This window comes from Bufo bufo, chromosome 11 (genome assembly GCF_905171765.1).
Source record: "Bufo bufo chromosome 11, aBufBuf1.1, whole genome shotgun sequence".
NCBI lineage: Eukaryota > Metazoa > Chordata > Amphibia > Anura > Bufonidae > Bufo > Bufo bufo.
Genome location: NC_053399.1, coordinates 45,693,989 through 45,717,151, shown reverse-complemented (window position 1 = coordinate 45,717,151; position 23,163 = coordinate 45,693,989). Strand labels below are relative to the sequence as shown.

At 44.7% G+C, this 23,163-nt stretch overlaps 1 protein-coding gene across 1 annotated transcript in view; it reads right to left on the bottom strand.

Moving 5' to 3' along the window:
* Nucleotides 1-23,163, bottom strand: part of RALGAPA1 (Ral GTPase activating protein catalytic subunit alpha 1) — a 188,629-nt gene that overhangs the window by 19,504 nt on the left and 145,962 nt on the right. The window contains 2 exon segments of the mRNA XM_040412867.1: nt 12,516-12,643; nt 17,634-17,792. Of these exon segments, the coding sequence (XP_040268801.1) occupies nt 12,516-12,643; nt 17,634-17,792 (287 nt within the window).

Genomic DNA, 23,163 nt, shown 5'->3' with positions numbered 1-23,163 from the left:
TGTCCGTAAAACATTTTATTTTTTTGCTGTCCGCATCTTTTGCGGCCCCATTGAAGTGAATAGGTCTGCATCCGACCCGCAAAAAATGCAGATCGGATGCGGACAAAAAATACATTCATGTGCATGAGCCCTTAGGGTACCAGGAGAGAATTAAAAAAATAGAAGTCGTATCTGTCCTTTATACACTAAACAAAAATATAAACGCAGCACTTTCGGTTTTGCTCCCATGAGTTGAACTCAAAGATCTGAAACATTTTCTACATACACAAAAGACCCATTACTCTCAAATATTGTTCACAAATCTGTCTAAGGCCTCATGCACACGACCGTTTTTCGGGTCCGCATCAGAGCCGCAGTTTTTGCGGTTTGGGTGCGGACCCATTCACTCCGTTCCGTGGCCCCACAAAACAAAGTATAACATGTCCTATTCTTGTCCGCGCTTTGCGGACAAGAATAGGCAGTTATATGTAAAGGCTGTCCGTGCCGTTCCGCAAATTGACAGTCAGTATCTGGTGTGGCCACCATTTGCCTCACGCAGTGCAACACATCTCCGTGGCATAGAGTTGATCAGGTTGTTGATTGTGGCCTGTGGATTGTTGGTCCGCTCCTCTTCAATAGCTGTGCGACGTTACCTCCATAGTGAAATCACTTACAGCCTTATCATCTCTCCCACTACATGAGTGATTTCACTATGGAGGTATGTGGGAGCTTGGCTGTAAGTTGTATCTTAGCACCTCTCAGACCGTGTTCACACACCGTAGGTAGTCTAGTGGTAGGAACCCATGCCACATTGAGATACCTTGACGGTGCTGCAAAAGGGCTCCGATGTGTTTCTGACATTAATACATTGGCTAAAGTCTCAGTTCTTCTTGATCAGCTTGAGGGATTGGCCAGTGCTGTCAGTTGCATATCATTGTGGTGCACTTTTCGCAGTCTTTTATGTATTTTTATATTTCCAGCCACACATTATCCCATCTTGTGTAGGATGCCATTGTGGTACATGTGGTCCGCTGCCGACATCTTGTATGCATTTTTGCTGGGAATTGCCATGAGCAACGGATCACACGCGGAGGAATTGCTCCCCCGGTTATAAACATGCCACAGTGTTTGGGGTTTTTGAGCGTTTCCTCCCATTTAGGGGGTCTTTTGATGGCAAGAATAGAGCAAGCAGTCTGCAGCAATATTCTTGCCTAGAAAAGGCAGAAGAAAAAAAACTGAAAAACCTTTTGGAGCCCATTATAAGTCAAAGGAGACTGTGCTAACCCTATTATGAACTAATTATGATGCTAGTCTGAATAGAGCCTAAGCCTTTAGAATAAGAACAAAAATATTAGTTAAAGGAGTTCCCCCATGATTAATGTAAAAAATTGAAAATCAGACATCATATAACACATGACGACCTCTTTCTAACAAAGCTAGAACCGGCCCTGTACCTCACATGGATCCAGAGATCTCCTCATTCATTGCTCTGCTAGATTTATATCAAGCTGACAGCTAAGGGGGCGTGTCCATTCTGCTGCAGCTAAGGGGGTGTGTCCATTCCATTACAGCTTTCTCCCTATCACAGCTCAGTGGGCGTGTCAATGCTCACCCTATCACAGCTCAGGAGGCAGTTGGAGGATGAAACTGAGCATGTGCGGCCTTCTCAGTGAGCAGGTCAAAGAAATAATAAAAAGAACAAACAGCAGGTGGCGCTATACAGATACTTTTTATTGGATAACTCCAGGGGCGGACTGGAAACTTAAAGTGGCCCTGATAAAAATGCAAATGTGGCCTCCATGCTGTAGGCAGTGTCAAACTGATAGAAGGCGGGTTAACACAAGTAGGCAGTGCCAACACAACTAGACGGGTTCAGCAATACCACAGTGCAGCACAAAGTACGGCCCCTGCAGAACTAAATACCACAGTGCAGCACTAGATACTGCCCCAAAAGCTGTCCCTCTGTGGCGGCCATTAATAGCTCTGTCCTCCTCCAGTTGCCTTTAGATAAGATGCGGAGCCATGGGCACCCATGCCCCGCTGCAGTATTCAATTGTATCACCGTCCTGAGGCCATACAATTGAATTAAGGAGGAAATCTGCAGCTGCCGACCCGGTATGCGAGTACCTGGTTCTCTCAGCATTCACTGAGAGCATCAGATCATCATGTACTTGGCCAGTGGCAGTAAGGAGGGGTTGAGCTCCCCCATGGACATGGGCCCACCGGGAAGTTTCCCTGTAGGGTCTATGGCCAGTCCGCCCTTGGATAACTCAATGGCTATGTAAAATTTTAAAGGGGTATTTGGGTAACCTGAAGTTATCCCAAATCCACAGGATAGGGGGATAACTATAAGATTGTGGGGGTGCTTAACACTGGGACCCCCACCAATCACGAGAATAGAGATCCTGTACCCTGCAGGATCCATAGAAATGAATGGAGCAGCAGTGCACATTCTCAACTTGCTCTGTTGATTTTGAGGGGCCCTGTGGGGTTCTTATGATCCGTGGGGGTCCCCCCACTGATTGAATAGCCATCCTCTACCCTGTGGATAGGGGATAACTTCTAGTTGCTGGAATACCCCTTGAAATGCTGATGACCTATCTTTAGGATAGGTCATCGATATCTGACTGGTGGGGGTCCAACTCATGATAGTCAGATGTTTGAAGAGACCAGAGCGCTGTGGGTTCTTTCTAGGCCTGTGAAGTCCCATCCATCAGTCATATTCAGGAGAAAGGAAGTGGGCTACAATACCAAGTACAGACACTATAGAATACATGGTTCTGTGCTTGGTAAAGTATGGAGGGGCTGCAATTCTCGTCCGAGCACTACAGCCCCTTCAAACAGCTGACTGGTGGAGGTGTCAGGAGTCAGACCCTGCTGATCTGATATTGATGACATATCCTGAGGATAGGTCATCAATATCTAAATCCTGGAAAACCCCTTCAATTAATAAAATTATCATCTACAAGCAAAGCACAGCACAAGTGCAGATGGTCATCTTTATGCATCTTTCATACTCTTAAGAAACAAAGTAGAACATGGTACCCAATAAATATGTCCACTTTATTGAAGTATCAAAAACAGCATAGTGTGGATAAGGATAGGGCGATCATGCCATTTTTGATACTTCAATGAAGTGGACATATTTGTCGGACGGCAGGGATGGACTGGCCATAGACCTTACAGGGAGTTGTCCTGGTGGGTCGATGCTCACAGGGCCTCACTGTCTGGGTACATACTACTGGGGGCACTATAGGGGTCATTATTAGAGGAAGTCTAGGCAACATGCTGAGGGTAGGGCTGGCTTGGGGTTGTGGCCCACATATTACCTCCATATCCATATTAGAGACAACCGGATGAGGAGGACAGAACTTGGCAGTCACTGATGGCCACCACAGAGGGACAGCTTCTGGGAAGGTAAGTTGTGCTTCATTATGGTATTTGGTTCTGTGGGATGATAACTTGTATAGGCCCCATCTACTTGGGTTGCCCCGCCGTCTGTTAATTTGGAACCACTTACAACATTGGGGCCTCTTGTAGTTTTTTTTTGAAGTTCCTAGTCATCCCCTGTTGGTCGGTCAGTGCTATGTTCTACTTTGTTAGGGCTCATGCACACGAACGTATTTTCCTTCCGTGTCCGTTCTGTGTTTTTTTGTGGACCGGAAGCAGAACCATTTATTTCAATGGGTCCGCAAATAAAAACGGAAGGTACTCAGTGTGCATTTCGTTTCCGTATGTCCGTATTTCCTCTCCACAAAAAAATAGAACATGTCCTATTATTGTCCGCATTACGGACAAGGATAGGACTGTTCTATTAGGGGACAGCTGTTCCGTTCCGCAAAATACGGAATGCACACGGATGTCATCCATATTTTTTGCGGATCACAAAATACATACGGTTGTGTGCATGAGCCCTTAGGCTACTTTCACATCTGCGCTTTCCTTTTCCGTTATTGAGATCCGTCATAGGTTTTCTCCCACAGGAACACTTAGATTGTGAGCCCCATTGGGGACAGTGCTGCGGAATATGTCAGCTGCAGCAAAATAAATAAATTAATGTGAAAATATCCAAAATAGGGTCCTAGGACGTTTATAGAAACAAATGACTAATGGTCCCTTTACACTGGGCGAGCATCGGACATATAATTGCTAACAAGCATTCATAGTAACGCTCGTTAGCGATGATCTACTGGTGTAAAGGTGCCGCTGATTAGTACGCTTGTTCATAGGGTAATGTGATTGTGCGGTCACCCAAAAAGGTCATCTGCCAGCGGCAGATCTAAACAGCACTTTGCTGCTGGCAAACAATGATTACAAATAGGGACGAGAGATGGCATTCACGATCATTCCTCCCCATACTGTGGAGGAGATCGCTGCATGTAAATGTACTTGGGTGGAAGGAACGCTTCCTTCCCAACAATCATCTCCTAAATCTATCAGTGCAAAGGTGCATTAAAGGGGTATTCCCATCTCAGACAATGGGGGCATATCGCTAGGATATGCTCCCATTGTCTGATAGGTGCAGGTCCCACCAACTCGTAAACTGGGCCGGGAAAGTGAAGGAGGGCACATGCGCGGCCGCCCTCCATTTATTTCTGTGGGGCTAGTGGGCAAGTGCGGTGCGCTCCCATTCATTTTTAGCAATATAGAAATACTGTACATGCATCAACCAAGAAAAATCCATCACAGACTGAAAAAAACATGTTCTTGAGACATAGGATAAAGTATTATCGTAACTGCAGGAAAGCAAACCACCAAGGCTGGGGGCGATACACTGAGCCTGACCACCAATGATTGCAGCTACTACACAAGTCGGACATTATCCAGACTGTGCAGGGACACCCCCCCAACTGGTAACGCCCGCCTGGACCTATATTGCAGACTGCTAGCAATTCATTTATAAACTTCTATTAGGAATAATAGAGGCACAACAGAGTCATAAGACTAAATGTTCAAGAATTGTTATTACATGGGGAATGCCACATGTAACCAGATGCCTCTCAGATAGGTATCACAGGCTGAAAGGACAGATCCTCCATTACAACAGGCGCCATCGCACAGACTGACTAAACCGAAAAATAAAAGCATCTTTACAAAGTTATGACTTATCCAATCTGGCGACCTCCTTATGAGCCACAAATTGGATGTCAAATAGGTGTGCAAAAAGTAAAATGTAATCGACAAAGCTCTTATTTTGTTGGAATGCTTCAATTTCCCATTACCATGCAGAATTTCCCATCTCCTGTTCTCAGTACACAGGAACGAGAGGCTGCTGGTGTGTATGTGACTGTCGGACCTCAGAGGGACATACTTCTGGCACTTATTATAACTAGGCGGTATATAGAAATCTATATTATACTCGTAATTAGCAACCAATGCTTTAATAAATACTTAAAGGGCATCTGTCAGCAGATTTGTCCCTATGACACTGGCTGACCTGTTACATGTGCACTCGGCAGCTGAAGACATCTGTGTTGGTCCCATGTTCATTTGTGCCCGCATTGCTGAGAAAAATGATGTTTTATTATATGCAAATTAGTCTCTAGGAGCAACGGGGGCGTTACCATTACACCTAGAGGCTCAGCTCTCTCTGTACTTTGATTGACAGGACCAGGCGTGATGATGTCTACACTGCCGGTCCTGTCAATCAGTGCAGAGGACACGGCAATTGCAGAGAGAGCAGAGCCTCTCGGTGTAATGGTAACGCCCCCATTGCTCCTAGAGCAGTGATGGCGAACCTATGGCACGGGTGCCAGAGGCGGCACTCAGAGCCCTCTCTGTGGGCACCCGCACCCTGGAGAAAGTCTATGGTGCACCAATATGCCTTAGACTTTTCCTGCCATTCATCAGTGCAGGACATGCTATGAACAGCACAGGCAGTGCATTGAATGTAGGCAGGTTATTATAGCTAAATGATAAAGTACATGGAAGATATATGATATTGGTGTTCAGGTTAAATTGCCGTGTCGGCACTTTGCGATAAATAAGTGGGTTTTGGGTTGCAGTTTGGGCACTCGGTCTCTAAGAGGTTCACCATCGCTGTTCTAGAGGCTCATTTGCATATATTACAACGTAATATTTCTCAGCAATGTGGACACATATGAACGTGGGACCAACACAGATGTCTTCAGCTGCCGAGTGCACATGTAACAGGTCAGCCGGTGTCATAGGGGCAGATCTGCTGACAGATGCCCTTTAATATTCCCCTTACCGATACAGTAATTTTTTTTTCATATAATGAGAGCTTGCACGAGAAATCGCCTATGTGCATAAACCCATTGACTTTTTATTGAAGGTGCTGTCCATGATGAAACCCGCTCATGTGCATAAGCCCTTAAGGTGCCTATACAGTTTAGATTAAGATTAGCCCCCCCCCCCATTTCTGCAGGGACAGGAGACTATCTGATGTAGGGCTGCAGCTATCGACTATTTTTGTAATCGAGTATTCTATTGATTAATTAAACGATTAATGGAGTACAAAAAACTAATTAAAAGAACGCTTTTCTTAATAAAATCTCATCAGTGTCCCCCCTCCCCGTGCCATCAGCTTTTCCCCCAAGCCATCAGGTCCCCCCCCCCCTCGTGCCATCAGCTTTTCCCCCAAGCCATCAGGTCCCCCCCCCCCTCGTGCCATCAGCTTTTCCCCCAAGCCATCAGGTCCCCCCCCCTCGTGCCATCAGCTTTTCCCCCATGCCATCAGGTGACCCCCCAGTGCCACCATCTCCCCCTCCTAGCCATGTCCCCAGCGCCAGTGAAATAAAATACTTACCTCTCCTGTAGTGGCGCCGCTCCACGGCTCGTCCATCTTCTTCTCCGCGTGCTGCACTGTCGTCCTGACGATGTGTCAGGAATCCAGTGCAGCGCGGTGCGGGCCGGCGGGTGACCACAGAGCGGTGAGTAATAGCAAGCGCTTCACTCACGCTCCGTGGTCAATCGAGTAATCGTTTCAGCCCTAATCTGATGTGTACACGGTAGACAGCTCTCCATAGATGAAATCTGCTGAGAGGCAAGTGTGCACATTGTTTGGCTTGACTACTGTCATGGGCAGCGTGATGTCACCCCAACACCCGTTGCCCATAAAGTAGCGAAGGTTGCTTTTAACCACAAAACATAAAAAAAATGCTAAATATTCTGCAGCTGTAAAAGTAATAAACAATCAGTATTATAAATGTACATATAATAATAAATTACATATAATAATTATTACATATAATAATAAATATAAATGTATATATACCATAAAAGTAGTAAAACGTGTGAGATGACACGTATGAGGCTCTAGATTAGTTTTCTAAGGTGCTATTTGCCACCAGTCGACTGAACCGAGAGCCAACGGCAACTGTGACCTAGTTATCTGCCCGGAGAACACTGTCGGCATGAGCAGGACAGACGCGGCAGACAGGCAATCTGTCCAGAAAAGCAGGCACTTTTGTTAATCCTCAGCTAAGCTTCGCATGGCGGTCACAAAGATGTTCAGCTGTCTAGATCATCATAAGGTGAATTACTTAGGGCTTATCTGCATCTATGCGTAAGGCAATCACGGCCAGGCTCAATTGAATCTCGTAATTTTTATGAACGTGCACAAAAGTTTGATTTTATTACTTAGTGAGCTGTGACAAATGACAGCGAGGGCCACCGCCTCTGTCCTGCTGATAAGGAGCATATTAGTTTAAACTAATGCACAATGTGCCTCTAGGGGTCAGCTGGCCAAGGTCCGGGAACAATAAATATAATAGATACTGCAATAAGAGGGACAAATGGCCTCCAATACATGACCTCCTCAGAGTAATCAGACATGCTTGTGTCCAGTCTGTACGTGGCATAGGCGTGTGTGTATAATATATATATATATATATATATTAGAGAGGGATAGATAAGTAGACAAACAGATATTTTTCAGAAGTCCGATAGCGGTGAATGGACAGCGCACCTTACAAGCAGGACCTCTCCATTCACCGCTATGAGACTGCTCTGCTAGAAGATCCCATGTCAGTGAATGGAGAGTGCGGTACGCTCTCCTTCACTTGGGGGGGGGGGGGGGGATGTTCTGGAGATAGGAGCAGGTCTCAGAGGTGGGTCCCACACCTATCCGACATATCCTAGCCCTGAGATGGGAATACCCCTTGATTAGTTGTGCTGCAGTTTAACCTTCAAAGTCCATGGAAGAGAGTTGGGCTGCAAACCCAAACTAATTTTTAAAAACCCTCCCAATTTTATCGACAAAAAAGTCTATTTCATACAGACCATAAAGATCACTATATATAAATCTAATTTTTTTTTATCTTCATCCGTACAGCTACTCGTGACCAACGCGTACACATTGCACTGAAGAGAAGCGCCATAATCTTGCTAGGTAGGGAAATTGTGACCTTTGCCAAATGAGCTCCTTCTGGCATCTCCTTGCTGCAAATGAAGGTTAATGTGAGGCGCAGCGAGAGGACAGATTTTCCATGCCAGCCCAAGCCTTCATAATTGTCACCAATCCATTTTTCCCTGGGTTCGGTCAGCATTTGGAGAATCTCAGGTTATAACCTGCAGCTGGTGCTGGGAGAGATTCCTCCCATTCTCTGACCCCCTTCTTCTAGGATCTGTCAAGCTGTTTTGAGAAATTTGCAACAGCACAATGCTACTATTGTGAACCCTGGCGGTCATCTCTTCCCACTGAGAGGAAGCTCCTGCTGCCCCTGATTGGTGTCTGCAAGAACAAAGACGCAGATTTAGCCTCTCATCAAGAGAACCAAGCCAAGCGCTGCTATCTGGCTGCAACATATGCCAACGCGAATGGTCGGCCTCTTGGGTTTCTGAGAAGAAGGCATCGCTACAAATTGTGCATGCCTTTGTCCTAGGCATGGCAATGTGAAAATGGCATTGGACGCCAAAAATGGGGAATACCTTGTCTTTCCCTATTGTCAGCAGCAGATGCGAGGAGACCACAAAGCTCCATCAGAATAATGCCTCGTCCCAATGGGAAAGCTCCCCCCCCCCTTTAATATCGTGTAAAGATCTAGTAGCACAGTGTGCACAAGCACTGCACAATATACATTATACAAAAATATAAAACTAATTATGTACAAACTTGAAATAAAAAAAAAATAAAAAAAAACTTTTCAATTTCTATCCTTCCTTCCAAAAAATACAAATTATAGGGAATAGCTAATATTTAAAAAATTGTTACAAAAATGTATTCCCCTGAATTTTTTTTTTTTAATACAAAAAGTTTTACCGTAGCTTAGACTGGGAAAATAAAAATGAGTGACAAGGAATAATTTTTTTGGGCTTTGGGGGTCACATACATATAGATTGAAAATTAAATGTCATAGTTCCGTTTTTTTCTTGTTTTTTTAACTAATTTTAATATTTGATCTACATTTTATCAGTATTCATTATTTTTCCTAGGCTACCAAGACAGAGATCCTAATATTAGTGGCTACTGGTTATCCGTGATTTACACACGCACGTTTTCAGCTAGCATTTCATTTTCAGCGTTCTTCTCATATATTCTCTATGCTCATCCGTTAATCAGGAACTTTTAACGCTCCGCCTCCATTTAGGGGTTTACTGTATACATTGTAAATCTAAAGCAATGAAAAAAACAAAAAGCAAACTAGGATTGATTTTCATCCGATTCTGACCAGCCACAGATGCGTGTATTTTCGGCAGACTCAGAAGGGGTGTATAGATTACTTAAATGACACTAATCAAGATAATTTAGCCCAATGTCGAAAATAAAATCAGCTGCTGCTCTAACTCCCCCCCCCCCCCCCCCCCCCCTCCACCCCCGGCCTTAGTTTTTGGTGCTAGTAAAATGAAATGAAAATTCAATGTCCTTCAAAAGGAAAGAGTTAAAAGAGCATTCTGCCAACAAATTCAGTCCCGGCGATTACAGCAGGAGAGGGGCGTGTGGACCCCTTTGGTACCAGAAATAATGCCATAGAAAGGTGAAGGACAATAATGCAGTCTGGGTCTTTGCTGAACTCAGAGGCTTTTAAAGAAATTATCACAGAGGAAAAATAACCCATCTATCAACAGGTAAGTAAGACGCGACTGGCTGACACCAAAGCATCTCCGGCTAGTTCAGAAAGGAGCAATTGTTCCTCCGATCGCTGCCTGTTGTACCGTCTCTTTGTAATTGCGGGAGGCAGCTGTTAAAAGTGGGCACTGCAGACAAAATGCAGCAGCTTAGAGGTTTGGAAAAAGCTGGCACACTCGCTAGATGAGAGGGACAGGCTCGGGGAGGGCGAGAGACCTCAGAGCCAGAGCCACGGGCAGTGATAGAGACAGATTGCTGTAATTCTGCCTGATTGATCCAAGAAGCAACCTGCGATCAATAAGCAGCCTATTTCGCTCAGGAGCACAAATACACATTTGTTAAAACTCTTACACCACTAGAAACGAGGCGTTCATGGGGGTTGGCAATTTTATTTGTATTTTTTTTTCAAACAGTGGATGGTTGAATATGTGCCTAAAAAACCTGCGATTTCTGTGTTTTAGAAGAATGGTGAAGCACAAAGGGAGGGAAGATCGCCTCCGGGCACAATTATGCTTTTTTTTTTTTCTTATACACTTATTATTTGACCCCAAATTTATTAAGACTTTCTCGGTCTAGTATTAACTTTTTGCCAACGCACATCAGTTATCTAAGCGAGTCCTACTATGTTCCCACCCTAAAAAGTCATAAAAGTCACGCTCTCTTCAATGGGTCTACCGCAGTAAGGGTCCATTCACACGTCCGGATCCCACTCTCATAGAAAATGCCCTTTCTTGTCCGCAATTGCAGACAATAATAGGACATGTTCTATTTTTTTGCGGAACGGTAAGTGCAGATCAGAAAAAGCAGACAGCAAATTCCGGCCCCATTGAAAATGAATGGGTCCACACCTTTTCCGCAAAATTGAGGAACGGATGCGGACCCTTTTTGCGGACGTGTGAATGGACCCTTAAGGGGGCAATTCCTTCACCTGCATATAAAGTGGTCCAGGTAAAATCAGGTAGCGCTGTATCCAACAGGAAACCGTTTTTCGGGTAACCCCATAGTACTTTGCTCATGCACTAACGGCAACAACAAGTTATACCCTGGATAGTGGACAATTGCAAGATCAGTGGTGGTCCAACCACGAGAACAGGGGTCCCATGTCCTCCATTTGAACGGAGTGGCGATTGAGCATGCGCCATTCATCACCAGGGGACTGCTGTATAAAGCGGAGTACACTGTCCGCTCTCTCCATAGAGACCGTGCACATGATTCGCCGCTGATCGATTCATATGGGGAAGGGGTGGTGACACAGTACCTTCGTTCTTGTAATCGGTGGGGGTCCCAGAGATTGGACCCCACTGATATAACAGTAATCCGCAGTGGATAGAGGATAACTTCTTGTAACAATACCCCTTTAAAACCATGCGCCTTTCAAGTAAATTTACATTAGCACTACATACTATATTTACAGAGGATTCGTCACCACTCCCGACATATCTGTCACTGTATATCTGTAATTGTTCTGGAAATGTAGCAATAGACAACTGGGTGTTACCATTCTGTTCTCATTGGAGGGTGTCAGTACACAGTCTGATGATGCAGCCAGTATCAGTTTGTGCAGGGGCATACAGTATATTTTACATGCTGCACAGATGGTTGAGAGTTAAAGGGATTATCCAAGTTACATGAATATTTTCCCAGGAGCAGTACAGGTGATAAAATAAAGTCCTACTCTTCACTCTGCTCCCATGCCACTTCCGGCGGTGTGCTCCGGTCCTCTCTTGGTGTTTTGGTTTTCCTGGCTGCAGCGGTGGCATTCTGTACACACCATGTGACTGCTGCAGCCAATCACTGACCTCAACAGTCACGTGCTGTGCACAGATAAGGCCAGTGATTGGCTGTATGGTGACCTGATGTGTACAGGACATCACTGCTGCAGCCAGGAAGAGGACATCAGCGCTGCGGAGCATGACTCTGGAAGCGGGAGGGGAGAAAAGTGGCAAAAATGACTTTGTTTAACTTAGACAATCCCTTTAAGTAAGCTACATTAATGGCCACACAAGGCTTGACCCAACACAATCAGTGGTTTGCCAGGCGAGATGGGGGTTGGACCTTCGGTGATCAGTTGGGCAATTTCTAGTAATATATGACCTGTTTCACTATTAGGATGAATGAAAGAACCAATCTATAAAACGATAAGCCCCATATGGAGCAGTAAGCACAAAGGGACTGAAGTGGAGGGCAGCAGGACACCGCTTTCAGCTTTTCATATCCCTAAACACATAAAATCTGAAAATTATGACACATACATCATACTACCCATGTATTTTGGGTGTGAAGACGATGTACCCCAGAGCAGGGATCAGCAACCTCCGGCACTCCAGCTGTTCTGAAACTACAACTCCCTGAATCCTCCTTTCACTTCTATGGGAGTTACAAGAACAGCCAAGTGCACATGCTGGGAGTTGTAGTGCCGAAGGCTGCCGATTCCTGCCCTAAAGGCAGATACCTTCATCCTTCTAAATCCAAACATTACCTCCACCGCTCTCCATAGAAAGGATACAAGTTCTGGTACAATGGGATGAGAGATTTCAGCGCTCGGCTAGCGTTAATTGCGGTTGCCCGAACCAAGCCTGGAAGTATTTTACCGTTCACAATGGCTCCATCAAAAAGTGGTCCAAAAAAAGGGATCTGCAGGGAATAAAGAAACAAGGCATTACATGCAACTAAAAGGAAGAGTGATGAGGAGACGGTCATCGGATTAAGCTTCTCAGTCAGGCCGGATTACTAAGGTACCTGCCGCCTCTTGTGGCAAAAAAAAATCTGTTTAGAAAAACAAAAATAGCGATCGAACCTCAATAATAGCCAACATACAAAAATAAAGAGAGGGGTCTAGTTAAGGCTACTTTCACACTCGCGTTTGGTGCGGATCCGTCATGGATCTGCACAAACGCATCCGTTCAGATAATACAACCGCCTGCACCCGTTTGTATTATCTTTATCATAGCCAAGACGGATCCGTTTGTATTATCTGTAACATAGCCAAGATGGATCTGTCTTGAACACCATTGAAAGTCAATGGAGGACGAATCCGTTTTTTATTGTGCCAGATTGTGTCATAGAAAACGGATCCATCCCCATTGACTTACATTGTGTGTCAGAACGGATCCGTTTGGCTCAGTTTCCTCAGACAGACACCAAAACGCTGTAAGCAGCGTTTTGGTGTCCGTCTCCAAAGCGGAATGGATACTGATCGGACGCATCGTTTTGGACCGCGTGTGAGATCCCTGAACAGATCTCAGAAACGGAAAGCCAAAACGCCAGTGTGAAAGTAGACTTAACTAAGCAAAGAACCCATATAGCAATGCCAATAACCCCATAAAGAGTAAATGGTAGACCATAATAGAAAAGTAGAATTTATTAATCTCACAAGTAATAACACAAATATAAAAATAGGGCCAAAGTCCCAAATGTATGCTACAGAAGAGAAGACCATACCGGGCAGTTTAGACAGGGCCAATGGGATAATGATAAAGAACTCAGTGAGAGTCAATGGACATGCAGCATATTGCAAAATACCCAGGTAAAAGAGTATGTGTAGTACCTGTGTAGTAATTAATAGACCATACAATATAACCAGGCAAAAGAGGTTAAATAACAATCAGCCCTATTATATTACAATATCAGAAAGACTCTCACAGAGATAACATTGTGTGGACAAAGATCACAAAGCAGAATATACCATAAATAACTAATCTGTAAAGTATATAAATGCCCATATTGGCGGTGGTCCCAAAGTGCCCCGTACGGCAGACACCCTCGACGCGCGTTTCGCTACACTAGCGTCACACGTGTACAACCTTGCACTGTATAACTTGCACCAGGGTAGTTTTTTCCCTTGACTAAAGGGCTAAGAGTGGGTTCAAAAATAAGAATGGAGATATTAAGATAACAAAAAACAAAACAAAAAAAAGAAATAGAAAAAATTATGCAAAAGTAAATAAAAAAATAAATATATACATAGTATTGCCATAATCGTACAGAATAAAAGTAACGCCTTAGTTATGCCTCATGATGATCATACAAAATTTAAAAGCCAACATTAGAGGTGGAAGCCTTTTTTTCCCCATTCTCCCACCCCTGAAAGTATAACATAAAATATCCCACAAAACAACAAGCCCGGACGTGGAGTGATTGCACTCTAAAGGTAGCAACATAAATACAAAAGAAATTCCTGTGGTTCTTAATGGGGATGTCCCATCTTATACATTAGGGGCATATCACTAGGATACGCCCCCAATGTCTGATAGGTGCAGTGGCGTAGCGTGGGGGGGGGGACCCTTGCCCCGGGCGCAAAATTTTAAGGGGCGCCAGCAGGGCCGCACCGCCAATTAGGCAAAGTGAGGCAATCGCCCCAGGCGGCGTGGCCCTGCTCGCAGGTGGGGGGCAGCTGCAGGGCACAGGGAGATGAGCGCTTCCATTGTGGAAGCGCTCATCCCCATAGTCATCTGTATCGCCGTCCTCAGGACAGCAATACAGATGGATGTGCAGCGAGGCAGGGGAGAGGCGTCTCCCTTCCCCGTTCCTCTGATAGGCTGCAGGCCTAGTTCATGCAGCCTATCGGAGGCCGATGCAGGCGGCGCGATGACATCATTGTGCCGCCTGAGCCGTACAGCACGGGACAAAGGCCGGAAGAGGCCTGCATCGCATCGCTGCCATGGAGGTAAGTATGTGTTAATTTTTTTAAATGGCACAATACTGGCTACTGGCACATGATTGGGGGGCCATCTATGGGAGGCACTTCTCCCTGGCACATGATTGGGGGGCATCTATGGGGGCACTTACTGGCACATTATTAGGGGGCATCTATGGAGGCACATCTTACTGGCACATTGGGGGCACTTTTTACTTGCACATTATTGGGTGGCACTATGGGGGCACATCTTACTGGCACATTATTTGGGGGCACATCTTACTGGCACATTATTGGGGGGCACTGTGGGGGCAATTCTTACTGGCATATTATTGGGTGGCACTATGGGGGCACATCTTACTGGCACATTATTGGGGGGCACATCTTACTGGCACATTATTGGGGGGCACAGTGGGGGCAATTCTTACTGGCACATTATTGGGGGAACTTTTTACTGGCACATTATTAGGGGAACTTTTTACTGGCACATTATTGGGGGAACTTTTTACTGGCACATTATTGGGGGAACTTTTTACTGGCACATTATTGGGGGAACTTTTTACTGGCACATTATTGGGGGAACTTTTTACTGGCACATTATTGGGGGAACTTTTTACTGGCACATTATTGGGGGAACTTTTTACTGGCACATTATTGGGTGGCACTATGGGGGCACATCATTGGGGGCATCTACTGAAGCCACAAAAGAGGGTTATTTTATATGGGGGGCTCTGTATATGGGCATTTTATACTGGGACACATTATGGTGGGTACTATGGGGAAGGGGGAGAGGAGTACTATGGGGTCATCTACGGGGGCACTGAGAAGGGGTATTTTATACTTGAAAATGATAGGGGACACTGAGGGCATCTACTGGGGCATTTTATACTGGTACATTAAGGTGGGCACTAGGAGGAAGGGGGGAGAGAAGCACTATGGGGCATTTACTGGGGGCACTATATAGGGGTATTTTATACTGGCACATTATGGGGGAACTATGGGGACATTAGCTCAACTGGGGGTATTACAAGGGGTATTTTTTGCACATTATAAGGAGAATTATTACTACTAGGGGGCATTATGGTGGGCTTTATTACTACTGGGGGTCTAGGGGGAACATGATTACTAGTATGGGCACTATGGGAGCATTTTTACTTCTGGGGCACAGTGGGGACATGTTGGGGGCACTGTAGGAGCACTATTACTACCATGTGTGCTCTAGCAGAGAATTATTCCTATTGGTGGGACTTTTGGGAGCACTATTACTGTGGGGGCACCTTGGCACAGTATCAGCTTACCACAATTATTTTTGGGGGACATTATGTTTACACTATTAGTGTCAGGGGCACTATTTGTTGGCGCCAATAATTATTGAAGGGCATTATCTGCATGGTACTAGTATTATCAGGGGGTTTATCTGTTTCTGCAGTATAGTATTGGGGAGCACAGCGGCACAGTATTGAGGGTGGTAGAATGAGTTGTCCGGAAGATGGGAGGATGATGGAAAAGTAGTAAACTAAGATTTTTTTTTGTCAAACTGCAGAGACGAGAAATGGCTGAAAAATGGTGGCCTGGTCTGAAGGTCTGAAAGGAGAAGATGAGGAAAGAGAACATCTACATCAATGAAACGTCACTGGATGTAAGAGGTATGGGGCGCTGTATTAACTGTATGTTCTATAGTGATGGGAGGGTGGATATAGAATTTGGCCCACACTGTAGCAGCCTGGCCCTAGACTTCAGGTCACACTGTGCGTGTTCTGAAATCTGGGCCTCTCACCTATCTACTAAATTATCTGTACACAGAGAGTTATCACCATGTTACATAGGACCTCAGGTGATATCTACTACATTATCTGTAAAAAGGGGGGGGGGGGCACAATACTTGGCTTGCCCCGGGTGCTGGCAACCCACGCTACTCCTCTGGGACCTGCACCTATGTTTAGAAAGTAGCCCACAAGTTGAAGGAGGACACACCGGGCACGCACTCCATTCAGTTCTATGGGAGTGCTGAAGATAGCCGAGCAGTGCGCTTTGGTATTTTTGGGAGTCCCATTGAAATGAATGGCAAGAGCAGCCACCACTTCATTCACTTCTATGGGGCTGACTGAAATTGGCAGTCCTACAGAAATGAATGGAGGGTGGCCACACAGGTGCAGTGCACCCTCCTTCACTTTGCCGTAGGTGCAGGTCACAGAGGTGGCATATCCTAGAAATATGCCCCCGATATAAGAGATGGGACAACACCTTTAAAGGAATTATCCAGATTTTACAAGTAATAGCCTATCATTAATACAGGCCATCCGTGTCTGATTGGCAGGGGTCCGACATCCCACACTCCGCCGATCAGCTGTTTCAGAGTAGGTCCACCACCAGGACTACATAGCTCCATCCATCGTGTAGTGGACGGAGCTGGTAACTGCAGCTCTGCTCCTGTTCACTTCACTGCAGTGAAAAGCTCCGTCCACTACCCCCTGACCCCATCAGATATTGTTGGCATATCCTGAGGATAGACCATGACTTGTAAAATCCTGGACAACTTTAATACCAAAAAAGGGTCGGTACTCAAGCGGTTAATCAGATTTCTTTAAATAAAAATCCCCGAGGAATTGATATAAAATAAGTATTTGGGAAAAATGCTGAACTATTTATCCCACAACAAATAAGCTGTAGTTACTAAAAAGCGGAAAACCTCTCTAACACGCGCTCTTTTCACGCTGGGTCTGCAGTGCCCCTTTACCGTACGGGGGAGGGGCTATATTTGGCGCATATGTTAAAACAGATCCTATTATACCAACGGAGGACAAAAGAAAAAAATTGGTTTCCACTTTTTACTACAGTCTCCGCTATCCCATACAGAGTGATCCAGTAAAAAAAAAAAACTATAGAAAAGTTGATCACCTCACCATGTGACACGCTATAGCTCCTGTGATGAGAAAGGGTTAGCGTCGCTTTAATTAGGACAGAATGAAAAGACAGGTAGCATCTTACTTCGGGTTTCTTCATAATCTGGATGCTGAACATATGATTCTTCATGGGATAGATAACTAGTAGCACATCCCCGAACTCGGTGGGTATAATGCCTCGACGATACTCTCTGCTGTGCTCCGACCAGACGATATGCACTTCATCATTGCCGAGGTGGCGAAGCTTCAGAGGTAAAGGAAATTGAAAGAGGCAGAAAAAAAAAGTGAATGAGTATAATTGGGAATAAAAATGAAAGCCAGCTGTTATGAAATTTAATTTGCCGGGGGGAAATGTAATCTACTTTGCTGCGTTAAGCCCTGTAAGAACAGGCAGAGAATAATGTGTGAAGGTGAGAAATGGTGCGCGCTGAACACAATGACAAAACTTTTAGAACTGGATTATACACACAGGACGACGGGGACATGCGGAGAACAAAAGGACAGCATTCCTGCACCAAGAGATCAGGACACTTCACTTCATTCCACTCCCAAGAGGGATAATCCCCATCTGGACATTTATGGCCTGTCCAAATATACAGCATAGAAGTCATCCAGGAGCATATTCCAGAGCTGGGACCTGCACCTATCTGGAGAACTGGTCCCATCTCACGCTGCTGTGAATGCAGAGGTGACCACGCACACGTAAGGATCTCAGCATTTGCTTTGGGAGGGGGAGGGTTCTGAAAATAGCCAGTTAACCGTTTTTGGTTATTTTTGGTTGTCCTATAGAAGTGAATGGCGAGAGCCATGCTTATATGTGCACCTCTCCATACACAGGGGCGTGAGAAGGGCCCCCGTTTGCAGAGGTAGTGCCTCCACTTATCTACCCTGAGGATTCACCATAACTGTCCAGATGGGAATACTGATTTAAAGAGGACCTGTCACCAGTCCAGATTATAAACACATTTCCCATAGAACAACAATTCTGGAGCATCTTTACGGCTCTGCACTGTGACGTTCCTCTTTTATCCCGCCTAGAAATGTATGTGTCTCTATACATTCTTGGTGCTAGCAGCACTGGCTGCTCAATGTCACTCAGTTGTCCACATTTTCTAGATGGAATAACATAAATTCTAAGAGACTATCCTCCAGAATTGTTATATTATGGGAAATACAATTATGCAGAAAAAAATTATTTTTACAAATATTAAAAATTCTGCCCATTGTCACCCATCCTTTTCCAGACACCCGAATAGTAAATCATCTCAGTTATACAAACACAACGGGCCAAGGTCACACTTCAGTTATTTGGTCAGTTATTGGGAGCCAAAACCAGGAGTGGGTCAGATAAAGACCAGGAGCTGATCTTTCCATCATACCTTATTTCTCTGTAGGCTTCACTACTGGTTTTGGCTCACAATCACTGATGGAAATAACCGAGGTGTGAACTTGGCCTTACAGGTACATATAAATTGCTTTCTTCATGACGAAGTAACAGAAAAGAGCATATTTCGCTAATTTTTCATTCTGTTCATGTTTTATACAAAATAACCTGTTAGATAAATTTGTCAGGATGTGTTGTAGATACCTAATAGGGGCAGTTTTTATTAAACATATGGGAATTTATTTCATACTAAATCCGTTTTTTCTTTTACCTAAACTTTTTATTGTATTTTATTATCCCCTTGGTGCTGCAGGCAATTTTTGTTTTTTTCCATGACTTGTAATTTTTATTTTTTTATTCTTACGTCAACTTATCTGCATAAGGGCTTGTTTTCTGTGAGATGAGTTGTGCTTTTTAATGGCCTCACTGAATGTAATGGATAAAATAAAATATTTCTGGGGTGGAATGGGAAAAACTCCCTAAATTCCGCTATTATTATTTGAGGCGTTCACTATGTATGCGATTAAAAAAACAAATTAGTGTAAAGTTTATTCTGCTCGTCCGTATGATTATGCCAATACTACATTTACCAGTATACAGCTTTTGCTGTTTCAGCACTTTTAAAATTTTTAAACGTTTAAAAAAAAAAAAAATGCCCTGTGATTTTACAGTTCCATAGGAGTGAATGGAAACTATAGAACAGTGTAGCCCAGAGAGCTATGCTGTTAACATACCTCTTTACCAATCTTTGGGCACCTTTGATGGGCACTAGGGCTGGGCGAGTAATCCAATGAAATGGATTAATTCGCCCTTCTTGCGCCTGACGATGTTGTTTTTAGGAAAGTTGAGAAATCAAATTGTAGTCCGGAGCAATGTGTCAGCGCAGTCTGTGTATCTAGTCTGTTCAGTCCATGCTACCCGCACCGTTAATCCTGAATAAAGGAGGAGGAACTGAACATGTCCTACACAGCTGGGTGCCCGTTGTAATGGCTGAGATCTGAGAAAACTATGATCCCAGCCGCTGAACCCTTCTACATGCTGTGGTCAATGGTGGCCATGGTGAAGTTACATATAGATGTAACCATCACCTCCTGCAAAAGCAAAGGCAGGTTCTGATCTGCTCCTAGGCAGCTGGCTACTAACAAAGGCCAATGGGCCTGCCATGACTCTATGCCTATTAGGCCTTGCCACATGCCCAGCCTAACACACTGCCCGTCACTGTTACAGTGTTATAGTCTGATGCATTATAAAAACAATAGACTTTAGCTGGGCAAAAAAACAACAGATTAATAAAGTTTATTAAAAAAAAAAAAAACATTTTTCACAGGAGATTTTTTATTTTTTTTAAAGTGGTAAATAAACCTCACACAACACACAAATATGTATTCCCATGATTACCATCAGCTGTATAATAAAGATAACATGCTATTTAGGCTACATGCACATAAGGGTCCATTCACACGTCCGTGGTGTGTTGCGGACCCGCAAATTGTGGATCTGCAACACACCCGGCCGGCACCCGCTATAGAAATGCCTATTCTTGTCTATCTTTGGCGGAGCTGCGGACCGGAAGTTCGGGGCCGAAACCCGGAGGTTCGGGGGCCGCGTTTCGCAAATGCGGAAGTGGAGAACAGATAGTGTGCTCTCCGCTTCACGTCCGGGCCCATAGAGAATTAATGGGTGCAGACCCTTTTGGGTGTGAATGGACCCTGAACGTGGTTTGGTTCCGCATCCGAGCCGCATTTTTTGCGGCTTGGGTGCAGACCCATTAACTTCAATGGGGCCACAAAAGATGCGGACAGCACTCCGTTTGAAGGACAAGGATAGGCATTGTTACAATGGATCCGCAAAAAAAAAAAAAAAAGGATGCCATACAGACTTCATCCGTTTTTTTTGGGGCGGATCCGCAATTTGCAGACCACAAAACACATACGGTCGTGTGCATCTAGCCTTAAGGTGATTTTTTTTATTTTTTTTTACTAATACCAGAGCATGTAGTCCACCTCCAGCAGATTGTCCTTTCCGTTGTTCCCACTGTAGTATGCTTATTAGTAGAATTGGCGCTCTTCTCCCTGGCTGTGACGCTGTCCAATCACTGCCGACCGCTCCACAGCCAGAGAGAAGACGAGCGGTTCTGGCGAGAGTTGGTAAACCTCCCGAGAACAGGCTATGTAAGCGAGTACTATTCTCGCTTACGTAGCTCCTCCTGCTGTAACATGCTGCCTGCAGATTGTCATCACCACCCCAAAAGAAGTTAGGAAAACTCAAGTTATAGGAAAACTGTGTCACTACAAAATATACAATTCATCCCTCAAAGAACATGGTCTACATTGACCGAAAAATAAAAACGTTACGGCCAGAAAAAAAACAAGATCGGGATTACCAATCAGAGGACCTGCCAATAAATGGCTCAGAAGGGAATACCCCTTTAATGACTGCTGGAATACTGGGTGGTCATTCAGAAGTTAAAGGCTTCCTGGGTTTGGCCCCAGCACTGCAATCCCCAGGGCCACTGCTTAGCATACATGTTAGGGTAAACGTTAGATACGTCCTTACATATATAATTACTCCGATACATTATAGTTAAAAAAGGAAACATCAAAAATTACATAAATTAAAATAAAAACCCTTAAAACAAAGAAATATATAGTACGGTATTTTTCTTTTATTAATAACACAGAAAACCCATGTAATCAGCTGTGGCCCCTGCAGCGCTCTCACAGCTAGGGTCCACCAGAATCTCTGCGGCTCATGGGGGCAGTGGAACACTTTTGGGGAGGCCTATAAACCCCAGTATGGGCAGATCCCATGTTTTACTAACATCACATTTTCATTTAACCCTGTTGTGCATGGTCGGCTGTAATCAACATGGCTGACCTACGCTGGCCTCCATTTGTGGTCACGCCCCAGAATGCTGTAAACACAGTTTCAATCGGATTTCTCTCTCTTGAAATGCTCCTCTGAAAGACCGTCTCTGACATACTGTCCTGCTGTGTAACATCATCTACTCGTTGGGCTCCTGCGATATGTCTTGTGCCGTCAGACCTTGTACTAACTGAACCTAAGAGAAATGTGAAGTAAATGGAACCTGGAGGCAAAACTAAATGCAATTTTGATCCAATAATGTCCTAATCTAAAGCAGAACTTTGGCTGCCAGCACCAGGGTATCGCGCACGGATCTCTGCTCTCTAGACGCCATCACAAACAAAGCCGGCCATGACGGAGGATTCACCGTGATACAAGGAACGCCCTGCAGATGGAAATCTATAATCCAAGGGTTCTGAAGCTGTAATAATACATGCATTATGCCTCTGACGTAGTGGTCATAAAGCTTTCTATAGGCAGCTGAATACGGTATTACACTACCTGCAAGTCCGCTTTATCTTAAAGGGAAACTGTACAGTATTAAAGGGAAATAAAATCTATTTTTTACATGAAAGATTTAAAAAAAAAATTATTTTATTTTACATCTTACAAAATTAATAAATAAATAAATAAAATCCTGAATTAGCACATTTTTTACTCCGGCCACTGAGCATCGAAATAGGCGCTTCCTGTTCGGTAGGACTTCTCATCTCAATACCATGACCGGAAGGATTACAATAAAGTAAGGCCTCATGCACACGGCCGAGCCGTTTTTTTGCGGTCCGCAAAAAACGGAAGCCGCCCGTGTTGCCTTCCGCAATTTGCGGAACGGCACGGACAACCTTCAATATAAATGCCTATTCGGACGAGAATAGGACATGTTATATTTTTTTTAGCGGGGCCACGGAACGGAGCAACGGAGTGCTGTCCGCATCTTTTGCATTGAAGTGAATGGGTCCGCATCCGAGCCGCCAAAACAGCGGCTCGGATGCAGACCCAAACAACGGTCGTGTGCATGAGGCCTAAGGATCAGTGAATTTATTTGCACCAATCTATTTGTTCATCTGAACGAACCCTCAGTCAGTGAAGGACTATCCATCTACAGACGATTCTCCCCTTTGCCAGCAGATCGACATGGTGGCTCATCTCATGCGGCCTTGATAATCTTGCGGAGGCACTGCATGCTCAGAGGACATGCCTACAGAAACAAATTGGCGATTCTGCGCATGCCGCTAAAATTGGTTGACTTGGATCCGTAGGCGCATCATCAGCTCGTGCACTGTTACTGCGAGACTATAAAGACCACATGACATCGGCAGCCATGTTAATCTGCCGGCAGAGGGAGCGTCTGAAGCTGTGGGGACAC